At 54.1% G+C, this 14,072-nt stretch overlaps 1 protein-coding gene across 1 annotated transcript in view; it reads left to right on the top strand.

Annotated features, from left to right (window-relative positions):
• Nucleotides 1-8,750, top strand: part of LOC124970626 (translation initiation factor IF-2-like) — a 33,615-nt gene extending 24,865 nt beyond the window's left edge. Inside the window, exons 3-4 of the mRNA XM_047534113.1 lie at nucleotides 5,995-6,049; nucleotides 7,763-8,750. Coding sequence (XP_047390069.1) covers nucleotides 5,995-6,020 — 26 coding nt within the window. The 3' untranslated portion in view covers nucleotides 6,021-6,049; nucleotides 7,763-8,750. The remainder of the gene's footprint in view (nucleotides 1-5,994; nucleotides 6,050-7,762) is intronic.
• The last annotated feature ends 5,322 nt before the right edge of the window (nucleotides 8,751-14,072 follow it).

Below are 14,072 nucleotides of genomic sequence, written 5' to 3'. Positions count from 1 at the left end.
GCTGAGCAAGCCGCCATGGAGCCACACGGTGCGCCTGCCTAACGGTTGGAAAAGACGTCATGATCCATGGGTAGGCAGGCACCTCAGTGAGCCTGCTAGGTGAACGGGGCCCAAGAGCACATGTCTGCTGTGGGTGCTGTGCCCCAAAGCCCAGTGTGCTAAGGCTGTCCCCAGCCTGAGGCTCCACGGGGGCATGTCCTGGAGGGGACATTGGAAGCTTCCCCTCCTCTCTACTCCTGGTTGTCCTGAGGCAAGCATTTCCTCCATGCACTTCTGTAATGCGTTGTGCTGCCACCAGCCCAAAGCAGAGTCATGTGACCATGCACTGAAATCTCGGGAACCATTAGCTAAATAAACCTTTACTCTTTATAAGCTGATTGTCTCAAGTATTTTGTCACAGTGATAAAAAGCTGGCCAATACAATGCAGTACGATTTCAGTTGTTTAGGATTCTAGGAAACCTACAGTGATGACAAATGAATGAATCCATAGTGAGGGAAGAAGTTCAGTGTGCCTGTGGCCATTCCAGGTGTGCACCACCAGCATATATCTTTTTTTAACTGTGCCTGTTAAAGCATCTTTCAATGAATTGTTTGTCTTATTAAATTGTGTTATATTTAATCTGCATCCTGTGTCACTTTTTAAAAACAAAAACTTTTCTGAAGTTCAACAACTTTTTCCTCATATAACATGCCCATTTCTCCTTTTGCTTAAGAGAAAATTTAGTATATTAAGTTTAAAGTAAATGATGAAAAGACTCACCCTGCTGGGCATGGTGACACATCCTGTAAGCCCAACAACTGGGAGACTGAAGCAGGAGGATCACATGTTCGAGGCCAGCAGCATTTAGTGAGGCCCTGAGCAACTTAGCAAGACCCTGTCCCAAAATAAAAGATGAGGAGGGCAGGGGTGTGGCTCAGTTGGTAAGTGCCCAGGTGCAGTCCCCAGTGGAGACAGGGAAGTGAAGGGGAGCACTCACTGCAGCTGTCCTCTCCTCCTGAACATGTGCCTGTCTACAGTCACATCAGGTGCTTGCACATTTCTCCTGCAAGACTATGAAAATAAAGCCTATAAATTTCATCCACAAGCTGCACTTGTGGCTAAAGCAGGCACTGCTGTCATCATCTTATTTGCCTTAGTCAAACTGCGATTCACCCCACCTGCCAGGACGGGGCGAGCATGGCCTGAAGCACAGGTGGCTGGTACCTGATCAGGACATGGCAGGAGACCTGCACCGTCACACTCTGATGTGGGCAGGCCCGTTTTCTTGGGAGCATTTTTGTGTAGGACTGTACTGCAGTCCCCCAACCCCACCACTCTAGTTTTAACTCTGGATTCCTTTAAGAAAAAAAGAACTGACAGAATCCATAGAATGAACAGAGAAATTTTGGTGTCCCTCCTCCCCCAACTTAAAAAGCTCCCTCTGTACCCGTGGCCTGCACAGGCTCAGGTTGGAGTGCTTGCGTGGGGCCGGAGCGCATGTCCCGCAGGTGGAGGGCAGCTGTCCCGCGGCCCAGCTGTGCTGCTCACTGCAGAGATGCACAGCGTGGGGGCAGGAGGGCCACCACCAGCTCCAGGAACCGCGCGCCGCCTGCGGCCCTTCCGGGAAGCCCCGTGGTTTATTCTTTTTAATGCCATTGTGGGCGGAACTGCCTTCTTTTTAAGAATGTTTTCAGTTGTAGGTGGACGCAGTACCTTATTTCTTCATTTATACGCGGTGCCTCCCACGTGCCAGGCAAGCGCCCGCACTGAGCCCCCGCCCAGGCTTGGAACCGCCCTCTTCATGTCCTTGCAGAGCGCTCACCCCCAGCGCGTGGGGCACAGCGGATTCTGTGTGCTGGCTGCCTTGCCAGCGGCCGCTCCTGCTGGACGTGTCCGGCCCTCTGCATTGTTTCCCGCGTTCTGCTCTTGGGCGTACACCTGTCCATGACTGCTGTGCCCACAGTCATGATAAAGGAGGGATCTTTTATCAGCACAAATGACCTTGTCTCTCCATCACTTGTGGCTTAAAAGCTATTTTGTCTGATAACAAGGCAACCCAGGTCCCCTTTGGTTATTCTTTCCATGAGACACATTTTCCTTTCTTTTTCTTTCAACCTATTTGTGTATTTTTGTATGAAGTGAGTCTCTTACAGAAAGCATATAAATAGACCAGGTGTTTTCTCCATTTAATTAATTCCACCAACCTCTGCCTTTTAATGGGAGCCACTTAATCCACTTATGCTCCCGGAAGATCCAGGGTAAAAGAACTGGCTGCAACAGGTGGGAGAGCGGCAGACTGATCCCGGACGGCACAGACAGTCCACTGGGGACCCCCTGATGGACGAGTGGGCCACGATAGCACCAAGACCAGCCGGCCCCCACAAGCTGCGTCACGGGGCGGGCTCGGGACAAAGGAGGCTGTCATCCAGCCTGGAACACAGCTGGTCCATCTCTGCACCTGGTAAAAGGCAGGGGCACAGAGGAAGCAAGCAGGTGCCTTCCTAGCACCGTGATGCCTGCGGGTCACCAGCTCCAGAGCCCGCCAATGGCGCTGCCTGCGGTGGTGTGCTGGGAAGCCACGCAGACAGCAGGGTTGTGCAGGGGCTGCGGCCGCTGAGGCTGCAAGGCACACTCAGAGAGATGGTGATGGGTAGGACTCGCCAGGCCCTGCCCACACCCAGCCTGGCCCGCACTGCGCGGGGGCCCACCTGCAGAGGCTGCCTGCCCCTCATCCTGGTGTGCTTCATGCTCTGCCATTGCCTTTGCTTCACACGGGAAAGGAGCATCACAAACCAAAACACAGCGTGGACTCGGTGGTCTGTCTCCATGTCCTACGTGGCTTCCTGTTCTGTCCAGTTTCCTTTTTTTTTTTTTGAGATGGGGTGGTGCTGTGCTGCCCCCTGTGTTCTCGACCTTGTGAAGCTCTTCCCTCAGCCTCCTGGTACTGGGACGACAGGCATGCCCTACAAGTTAACTTTTTCTTTTATTTTCTTCCTTTTTTTGTACTAGAGACTGAACTCAAGTGCTTAACCACTGAGTCACATTTCCAGCCCTTCTTTAAATTTTTCTTCTTGAGACAGGGTCTCCCTAGGTCACTTTCAGCCTTGCTAAGTTTCTGAGGCTGGCCTCCAACCTGCTGCCTTCCTACCTCAGCCTCCTGAGTCACTACGATCACAGCATGAGCCACTGTGCCCAGTGCCACTCCTCACAGTGCAGGTCTACCAGGAACAGACGCCTTAGCTTTGTGTCTGGGAATGTCTTCATTTCCCTTCGCTCCTGAGGAACAGTTTTACCAGGTGCAGAACCCTGAGCTGACGGATTCTCCTCCTTGCACTTGGGAAGCGCCACCCCACCACCTTCTGCCATCAGGGCCTCTGGTAAGAAATCAGTTCACACTCTCACAGACTTGGAGACTCTGTGACAAGCTGCCTCTCCTGGCTTTCCGGACGTCCCTCTTTAACTGTCAGCAGCTTGGTTACCACAGCCCCCGCTTGAGTTCCTTGGATTGGTGAATCTGACCACTTTCTTGATCGCTTGCTCAATCTTCTCTACACACACAATTCTCACTCCATGCACACGTCTTTCTGAAGAATTTAAGAATACGTTGCAGATATCCTGCTTCTTCACTCCTACATATTTCAATGTGTGTTTCCAAAGAAGAAAGATATTCCTTAAGAACCACAGCAAAGTCAGGGAAACGGACACAATTTCACTCCCTTACTCAAATTTCACCAGTTGTCTTAATCACATCCAGCCAGGCCTCAGATATGGCCCAGGGCCACTTAGTCGCATGTCCTTTTTGCAGTCTGTAACGGCTCGTCCATCTTTGTCTTTCATGGCCTTGACATTTTTGAAAAGCACAGGGTAGTTGTGCCAGTTTTCTGTCACTGTGACCAAGGTAAAGAGAAAGGAGGAAAGGCTCATTTTGCTCCATTCAGAGTCTGCGTGGGTGGATGCCCACCCTCTGCTCTGGTCTGCGGGTGTGGCGTGGCGGGGAGCAGGGTGCAGGAGGCAGACAGGCTCCCTCCCAGGAGGTCGGCCTCTGAAGGCACCACCGCCTCCTGACGGCCCTGCAGGCTGACCACTGGCCTTGAGGGACAGTTCAAATCCGGACGCCAGCACCAGTCACGTGGAGACGTCCTCCTTCAGGTTGTCCCGTGTTTTTCCCAGGACTGGACTCAGGCTACTTGCTTTTGTCAGGAAGGTCACATAACTAGCATGGGCTTCTCGGCGCAGCTTGTGGGGTCACGAGAAGCCTGCTGTCCCCGGCTGGGGGGGCCAAGGCGCTTCCTACCACTGCAGAGGGACTCGCAGTTCCGCTGCGAGGTCAGGCTTCTTGCTTCTGTAATTCGTGAGCAATTCATTGGAAGATGCTTTGAGAGTGTGAGTCTTCAAGTTTTTATCCATCGGTTTCAGTGTCCATTCATGATTCTTTTTTTTTTTTTTTTTTTTTTTTTGGTACTGGGGTATTGAACTCAGGGGTGCTTTACTATCAAGCCACATCCCCAGCCATTTTAATTTTTTTATTTTAAGACAGGTCCTCACTAAATTGCAGAGTCTGGCTTTGCACTTTCCATCCTCCTGCCTCAGCCTCCCAAACTGCTGGGATTACAGGCATTCACCACTGTGCCTGGTCATTAATGATTCTTGCCTGAACTGGTTATAATCATGATGGATTACAAAATGGATATTTTCTAACTCATCATTCTATTTTCTTTGCTATAATTTTACTCTAGTAACCTTCATTTCTTTTATGTATTTATTATTGTGTCAATATGAATTCGTTTCTTACTGAGGATTGAACTCAGGGGCATTCAACCACTGAGTTACATCCCTGTCCTTTTTATTTTGAGACAGGGCCTTGCTAAATTGCCCAGGCTAGCCTTGAACTTGTGGCTCTCCTGCCTCAGGGTCCTGAGTAGCCGAGATTACAGATGTGCACCACTGTGTTCAGCTTAACTTTAGTTATGTTGAACTGTTATTTTTAGCAGTGATTATATGAAAGAAACAAATCTTTCCTGACTAGTCTTAACTGGTTTGTAATTGAACTGTCATGTCTTTATCATACAGGAAGAGATGTTGAGAGGAGTATCAGAGGATGGGACAGCAGTGACTGAGATTGGGGTCTCTGATGCCCTCATGGCTGTGGCATGCCTGGTGCCTGGGAATGTTCCTGTGCAAGGGCACAGGATGCCTGGCTGCTGTGGCAATGCCCTGCATGGAGGCTGTGCAAGGGTCCTACCAGCTCTGACCTTGATCTCAGGCGCACAGCTCCGGGAAGGAAGGAACTCTTATCTAGACAGTCACAGTGTTCCACCAGCTTCGCTTCCCAGGTTCCTGCCGCCTTACAGTAACTGTTAACAGTGGACTTTCTTGAGAGCCACACAGAGAGCACTTTGCAACTGTGGATTGCAACTGTGGAAAAGCTACATGGATGTCCTGGTCTCTGTAACTTTCCTGAATACCAAGAATAATGGTGGCATAGTCTTTAACCTGATAATGAGGCACATATAAATAAAGATGGCGTAACTCTTTAGATCTGCGTCCCCATCAGAGAGCAGAGCTCCACCTGGTCCCATCTTAATCTTCAAGATACGTGTCTGTGAATCTTTATTTTCCAATCTCCCTTCACCCCTTGCCAGACCCGAGAGTTTTTAGTTCTTCAAAGACTAGTATCAAGCCAGGTGCCATGGCCATGCCTGTAATCCCAGCAGCTCCGGAGACTGAAACAGGAGGATCACAAGTGCAAAACCAGCTTCAGCAAACGTGAGATACTGAGCAAGTCAGTGAGACCCTGTCTCTAAATAAAATACAAAATAGGGCTGGGGATGTGGCTCAGAGGTCAAGTGCCCCTGAGTTCAATCCCTGGTACCAACAACAACAAAATAAAAAAAATAAATAAAAAAACAACTAGTATCAAACCTTTAACACATAAATTTAAAAGATTAAGATTGACCCTCTCCTTTTTTCACTTGACCCCACAGAGGAAATGATTATTTTCTTATGTTTACAGGAGGCAAGGCTTCAAGAAACCGCTAACAGCCTGGGCTCCATACTAAACTCACATGGTAAGCCCAGTGAAAACGGAGGTCCCTGTGGGGCAGGGAGGCACGCGCACCTCCGTGAAGCCAGCGAGATGTCGGTTCACCCGGCCTCCCTTTGGCCGCTGCCTCCCCACCTCCCGGGTTCACACGGTTTAGCAGCGGGAACCGCATCCCTGGATCCAGGGGCGGGAGCGCGTCTGCTCCGCGGGCCACTAGGCGCACCTCAGGCCTGCCTAGCATGTGCCCTGGCCTCCCGGCTCCCAGGAAGGGGCTCTCTGGGCTCTGCCCTGCGCGGGGCAGCACCAGCCTGAACTGGAAAGGGCGGCCTGACACAGTGGGGCGCAGGCAGTCCCGGGAGGGAGGGGCGTCCGGTGCCGAGGCCCTTGATGGTGGGCCTGAGATCAGGCCGCGCTGGGTGACCAGACGTGTAGTCGGCAGCGCTAAAGGCTGCTCACGGGGGTCAAGCAGGTGCCCTAGGATCAGGTATCAGTGCTCCAGGTCAGCAGGGCACGTCTGTCTTGCCGAGACCACTGTGGGTGACGGCGGCCCACACCGGCAGTCATTTCAGAAAGACCTCCACTGGCTCTTCCCTCGTTTCTAAGGGTTCATCCTAACAAGAGTAGGAACCTGGCGTGGTGGCCACGCCTGTGATCCCAGCAGCTGGGGAGACCGAGGCAGGAGGATCACAATCAAACGTCAGACCAGGCAGCTTATCAAGACCCGGTGTCCAAATAAAATAAAAAGGGCTGGGGTGTGGCTCAGTGGTAGAGTGTCCCTGGTTTCAAAGCACAGTACCCCTCCAAAAACAGAGTTGAGGGCTCGGGGGTTGTGTTTGCACACATGTGGGAAGGACTGGATATCACACTGGTGAGGAATAGAAGTATGTGTAAGGCAGAAGACTCTTATTGTACTGGGGATTGAACCCAGCGTGCTCTACCGCTAAACTGCATCTCCGACCCTTCTTTTAAAAAAATTTACTATTTCAGCATACTAAAGTGACATCAGTGTTTACAGCAGCTCAATTCACAATGCCTAAGCTATGGAACCAGCCTAGGTGCCCTTCAACAGATGAATGGATAAAAAAAAGTGGCAAATATACACAATGGAATGTTAATCACAAAGAATGAAATTATGGCATATTCCAGTAAATGGATGGATCTGGAGACTATCATGCTAAGTGAAATAAACCAGTCGCCAAAACCAAAGGCCTGATGTTCACTCTGATATGTGGATGCTAACACACAATAAGGGAGGACAGGGGAAGAATAGAAGTTTGTGGGATTAGACACAGGGGAATGAAGGGAAGGAAAGGGGAATGGGAATAGGAAAGGGTAGAATGAACCAGACATCACTTTCCTATGTTCATATGTGAATACACAACCAGTTAACTCCACAACAGGTACGACCACAAGAATGGGATCCAAATTAGAATATGTCATACTCCATGTATGTATAATATGTCAAAGTACAGTCTACTGCCATTACATCTACAAAGAATAAAAATAAAATTTTAAAAAAGAGGTAAATTTTTTTTGAATTTTTGGTTGGGTGTAGTGGTGCAGGCCTGTGATCCCAGCAGCTGGGGAGGCTGAGGCAGGGGAATCACAAGTCCAAAGTCAGCCTCAGCAACTTAGCTAGACCCTGTCTCAAAATAAAAAATAAAAAAGGGCTGGGGATGTGACTGGGTTCAATCCTGATACTAATACATAAATTAATTTTCTAAAAATTTTGTGACAGGGTCTCACGAAGTTGCTGAGGTTGACCTTCAACTTGTGACCCTCCTGCCTCGGCGTCCGGAGTCCTGGGATCACAGGTGTGCACTGCCACACCGGTAGAAGTAGCTTTTAAAAGTCTGGGAACATGCTTGTGACTGAGCGCTACCGGATCCTTGGAGCGGAGGGCGGCGCTGTGCGCCCGGGCGGACAACCAGGTGCGGACTGCGGCGAGGCCCGGTGCCCCCGCTGAGCTCGGCGTCCGCAGGAGGCCCGCAGGCACTCAGCGGGGCAGGGTGGCGTGCAGGCCCACAGCAAGCACCGGCGATGGGCCAGGACCTCACCTGAGGTTCTCCGGGGAGAACGCGTCCAGCCTCCACGCAGCTCCAGAGCGGGTGGACGGCCACGTTCTGCAGCACAGACGCGGACTGCGGGGCCCCTGACTGCGGGGCACAACGCTAACACACGGTGTCCTGGTCCTGCCTGGACCCGGTGGTACTTCATTTGCCTTGATCACAGGACAGGCAATGCTGAGAGACACCTGTGTGTACCTGGGGTCTTAGGTGGATTTCTGTCACTCAGTCACCAGGGGATGATGAATGAGTCTGCCTGGCCAGTTTCCCTGTATGGGAGTACCAAGCTGCACACCTCCTGTTTACACCATGCTTCTTTCTTCTAATTCTTTTCTTAAACATTTTCAGTTGTAGATGGGCACTATTTTATTTATTTATCTACATGCGGCGCCGAGGCTAGGTAAGTGCTCCACGCTGGGCCCACCCCCATGAGTCCTCTCTTCAAACCATCGTGGGGCTCCCCGTCCCTGCAGGTCAAGCCTCTGGCTCAGGCCGTTCCCAGCAGGGGACCCAGGTGTGAAGGCCCCTTGAAAGGACAGCACAGCACAGACTCACTGGTAATAAGCACCGTGAAGGAAATGAGAGGGCAGCAGCGGCACGGCTGCTGAGTGTGTGGCTCAGCTGAGGAGGGCGGCTGCAGCAGGTCAACCAGAGACCCGAGGCAGGAGCTGAGGACAGGCGGCTCCCCAGAGTGGCCACTCCTTGTATCGACTACTCCTGTATATATATATTTTAATGTGGTACTGGGAATTGAACCCAGAGGCACTCTACCACAAGCTGCATCCCCAGCCTTTATTATAATTTTGAACTTTGGGACAGGGTATTGCTAAATGGCCAAGACTGGCCCCAAAGTTGCAATCCTCCTGCCTCAGCCTCCTGAGTTACTGGGATTACAGGCATGTGTCACCATGCCTGGTGTACACACACACACACACACCATATATATATATATATATATATATATATATATATATATATATTTGTTTTTGGTACCAGGTAACCCAGGGGTGCTTACCTACTGAGCCACATCCCCAACCCTTTTTATATTTTACTTAGAGGCAGGAGTTCACTAAGTTGCTTAGCACCTCACTAAGTTGCTCAGGCTGAACTTGAACTTGCAATCCTTCTGCCTCAGCCTCCCGAGCCACTGGGATTCCAGGCGTGGCCACCGCGCCGGCCCTATATTCTTTACAGTTATTCCTATTAGCCGATTGCTCCTTTTCTATTATAGTTAACAGTTCTTCATATTACAGATATAAAGTGTTCAAATTACTGTGCAATCTCTTTCTCCTGAATAATACAAATGGCCTTAAATGCCATGTAGGCAAGACTACCCAAGAAGAGGAAGATGAGCACACTTACGACTCAAGGAAGGTCCCTGAGTCTGCATCCTCGGTTTTGAATGGCGGTGGCACCCAGGTGGAGGAGCTGCACCCAGTTGGGCTTCCTCCCTTGGGGCCAGGTGCAGTACCGCCGGTGTCCACTGGGGGCACTGGGTGTGGGCTGGCCTCAGCAGAGCTGGAGTTCCTGCTCGTGTAATGGTGCACCTTCTGAAGCCAGAATGCTTGAGAAACACTGCTTGGCCTCACTGTGCTTCAGGCTGCGGGGGAGACCCTGGCCTCTAGTCGAAACGCTCACACCCGCAGGACTGCTGTCCCCAGGGACGAGGGAGAGGCTGCCAGGCTTGGGCCTCCTTGGGGCCCTGGGGGGCATAGTGGAGTGCACCTGAGGTAGGAGGAAGCAGCTGAACCTATTTCCTAGGAAGACAGAGGAGGTAAGGAGACAGTCACCACCACCTGCCTGGAGCACAGCGCATCAATCTCCTCCATTATCACATATGTACCTTGGAGGGATTGTCTGGGAATTCCACCTATGGATCTCCATCCCCAAGTCCAGGATGTCCCAGGGTGTTGCCCCCAGGAAGGTTCAGCGTTGCCATTCCAACAGGGAATGACACAGTGTTCACAGTCAGGCCTCAGTGGGAGCCTCTGGATGAAGGTGCAGCCTCCAGCAATGGTGGGTACTCCTGTACAGGACCGAGGAGGGACTTCACCTTGTTTTCCCTCTCTGGACCAGTGGGAGCTTGGGAACAGCTGCACCTTCCAGAATGAACTTCGGCCATTGGGCAGAACATACGTGACTACGTCTGAGGCACACATTCTTGGCTCCGGGCGTGCCCAGTGAATAATGGCCCCTGTTTCAGCTAGTGGTGATGTGGCCGGCTGAGCAGGGAACTTAGCATTGTTGTTGAGAGACTCTTGGTAAACTTGGTTTCCTTGTAAAATATCCACTCATTCCTCTTTCCTGGGGTGGAGGAGGGTCGTTAGCTTGACTCCTGCAGGCACAGCCTCTCCTGCTGCTGTGGAGATAAATACGGAGCTTAGAGGATTTTGCGGGATCCACCTTAGTGCATGTGGACACAGCTTTTTTTAGAATCCCCTCCTGAAACTGTGCAGAAGGCTGAAAATGCTCTCCAAATACAGCAGGCCAAATATGAAAAGGCAGGAACATGAGAGCAAAGAGAAACTACCTGCCTAGCTGGACACAGTGGCACACACCTGTAATCCTAGCGGCTGGGGAGGCTGAGGCAGGAGGATCACCAGTTGAAAGCCAGCCTCAGCAAAAAGTGAGATGCTAAGCAGATCAGTGAGATCCTGTCTCTAAATAAAATACAAAATAGGACTGGAATGTGGCTCAGTGGTCTAATACCCCTGAGCTCAACCACCAGGACCCCCAAAAAAGAAAAAAACTACTACGTACCTGAGGAAAGAAGCAGGCAGCCCGGGGCATGGTGCCACTGCCAGCCAGGACAGCTGCCAGCAGAGCGAGGGCTGGAAAGGGCCTGGCCAGACAAGGGTAGTGAGCAGCACACACAGCTGGCCTGGGCAGAGCCAGCCCACGTCTTGATTTTAGTGATGTTAAGTATGGATGCCCCTTTTCCCAAGATCTGCTGGGCAAAGAACCTGCCAGGATCACACAGTGCAGTAAAAGCAAGGGAGGGCAGGACAGTGTTCTGAGGAAGCAGTGCCTCCTGGAGGGCGGTCCCCATCCCGCGACCCTGCTGTGGGGTGCCTCCGGGGGCTCCAGTTCCCCCTGGCAGGGGCTGGAGGCGGAAGTCCTGTCTCCACATGGTGGGAGGCGGCTGGAGGTACGTGCAGTGTGGACCACTGTCCCCAAGGCCCATGTGTCAACAGCTCCATCAAGGCCCCCACGACAGTCCCGGATGTGCCAAGGATCCCACCATGACACACAACCGCAATATGCCGATTAGAGCGGGAGAGGGCAGCACTCCTGTGACCACAGCCCCGTGGAGGCTGAGGAGGGGCTGACAGACTCCATGTGCGGAAAACAGACAGGGGCTGGGGCTGCGCTCAGCACTGCCGAGGGTGCAGACAGTTCCAGAGGCGGTGCCAAGGGCGTCCCTGGGACGGGTCCTCAAGGGGCACTGTCCAACCCTGGTCTCTTCTGTCTTGTTGCCAGCTATGAGTTGAAGTCCACCAAGTCCTCGAGCCAGGATGTGCTGCCAGGGGATCAAGCGGTCACAGACGGGAACCTCCACAAGCCCATCCTCTCAGGCCTCTGTTGCGGAGAGCCGGCCATCCCAAGCAGACTCCCAGGCCCTCCAGCCACGGCCCAGGACAAGCAGAGAGAGAGGAAGTCCCTCGCCAGGGCCACGCTGCCCGCCCCAGCCCAGCTCTCACGGTCACCGTGTGGCCAGGAGGGTGAGCATTTTGGTGGAGGAAGTGAGGTCGTGGTACCCAAAGGTATGAACGCGATGGTGAGGATGCCAGCTTCCCCCTGGGTTTAGTTATAAACGCGGGTTTCATCCAAGGAAGAATCGTGGTGTTGAAGCTTGCAGTTAACAAGATCACTGCAGAGCTGGGCAGCGGCCCACACCGAGCTGAGGCAGGAGGATCGCGGGTTTAAGGCCAGCCTCAGCCACTTAGCAAGGCCCTGTCTCAAAATAAAAAGGACTGGGGATGTGGCTCAGTGGTCAAGTGCCCCGTTACAAAAAAAGAAAAAGCAGAGCTCACGCAGGGACGGCTGGGGAGGACAGCGCGCCAGCGCTCTGCTCGGCGGGGCGCCGCCCTTCACTCCAAAGTCACGCTAGAGGCGAGGCTTGAAGTCGCCGTGAACAGGGATCCAGCAGAAGCACACCTGCTCGGGTGGTGAAGCTCTGAGCGCAGGCCGCCGACAGCCGCGAAGGAAAGGCGAGCAGAGAGGCCGGGAGGAGGGCGGCCATCAGGCGGTGCCGCGGCAGACCGCACGGCCGCCCTCGGGAGCACGGAGCCTGGGCAGCCAGGGCACCCCCACACGCTGCCCTCCACCCACTGCTCCGTGGACACGTGTCCCTTGTCAAGAAGGCTGTAAGTCGGGGACCGCTACCTCCTCTCTGAAGATCAGCAGGCCCGTGCGAGGCACCTCTCGGTCTGCGGGAGCGGCTCCTGACCACGCCGGTGGCCAGCGACAGCGGCCTGCGCAGGTCTGAGCACCCTCTGCACTAGCCCTGGGCCGCAGCGGGCAGGCTGGCAGGGGCGGCCGGCGTCTGGGGCACCGGCCTCCACGGCCCTTCCCGATGCCTGCCTCGTGGGGTGACTGCGTCCCGAGGAGCCCGAGTGCCGCGGGACCGCCGCTCTCCACCGCAGGGGCACCACCTGTCCCCTCAGGCTTTGGAGTCAGGGTCTCCGGCCGCCGCCCCCGAGGGTCAGCGACTGCAGGTGTCCACCACCCAGTCTGAGGGGCGCTGCCCAGGACTGCTCAGCAGCCTCTGCCTTTCGCGTCTTCTCAGGTCAGGCAGGCAAAGTTCCGGCCTCCGAGTGGACACGCTCTGCTCCTGAGCACTCAGGGTGCAGACAGCGCCCCCTGGTGGGCAAGTGGTCCCAGGGCACCGTGGGGCCCCTCCCCGACACGCAGGGCACAGGTAGCAAGGCAGTGACCAGAGCTGCAGGGCAGCGGCCACCCAGCGCCTTGGCCCTCGCCTGCCCAGCCGCCCCAAGGCGACTCCCAGGAGCACCTGAGGGGCGTACTGGCCAGGAAGGTGCCCAGCTCTGCCCTGGGGACACGCGTGGTGACAGGAGGAGGTGTCCTTCAGGAGGGCCTGCGGAAGAACTGAACACCTGTGCTCTTCTTCCCCTGGAGGATCTTGCCCAAAGCCCAGAGCCCTGGCCCATGGGGGTTGGCCGCAGTCCAGAGCCGTGGCCCGTGGTGGAGGGAGGCCCTGGAGTCCAGAGCCCTGGCCTTTGAGGCCGAAGGCCTTGGAGTCCAGAGCCCTGGCCCATGGAGGGGGAACGCGGAGCCCAGAGCCCTGGTCCGTGCTGGGGGAGGTCACAGAGCCCAGAGCCCTGGCCCTTGAGGCGGGAGGCCGCGGAGCGAAGGGCCTTCCCCAGCCCCCAGGCGGAGCTTGGGGAGGCGCCCGGCACCCATCTCAGGCTATCAAGGCCAACAGTTGGCCAGGTGGGGCAGAGGGGCAGCCCCGCTGGGAGGGCACTGCGCTCCGCACGGACCCGCCCAAACAAGGGCGTGCGCACGCGCAGCATGCATGCAACAGACGCCAAGACGCCCGCGCAGTACAGAGAGACAGGTCACTGCCACCCTGGAGAGCCACTGCCGTCCACTTCCTCTCCTTCCCACTGCCCAGGCGGCTTCCAGAATTCCAAACATGTCTTTCCCCACCCAGCTCGCCACCTGCCAGCTTTGGACAGCAGAACCTCTTTCCTTCTGGTACTAAGGGGTGCTCTACTGCTGAGCAGCACCCCAGTCTTTCTTATTGACTATTTTTTTTTTTTTTTTTTTTGGTACCAGAGGTTGAACTCAGGGGCACTCGGCCACTGAGCCACATCCCCAGCCCTATTTTGTATTTTATTTAGAGATAGGGTCTCACTGAGTTGCTTATTGCCTCACTTTTTGCTAAGGCTGGCTTTGAACTCCTGATCCTCCTTTCTCAGCCTCCTGAGCCGCCAGGATTACTGGCCTGCGCCACAG

This window comes from Sciurus carolinensis, chromosome 18 (genome assembly GCF_902686445.1).
Source record: "Sciurus carolinensis chromosome 18, mSciCar1.2, whole genome shotgun sequence".
NCBI classification, from domain to species: Eukaryota; Metazoa; Chordata; class Mammalia; order Rodentia; family Sciuridae; genus Sciurus; species Sciurus carolinensis.
The sequence above is the reverse complement of the archived record's forward strand: the minus strand, read 5'-3'. Positions and strand labels throughout refer to the sequence as shown.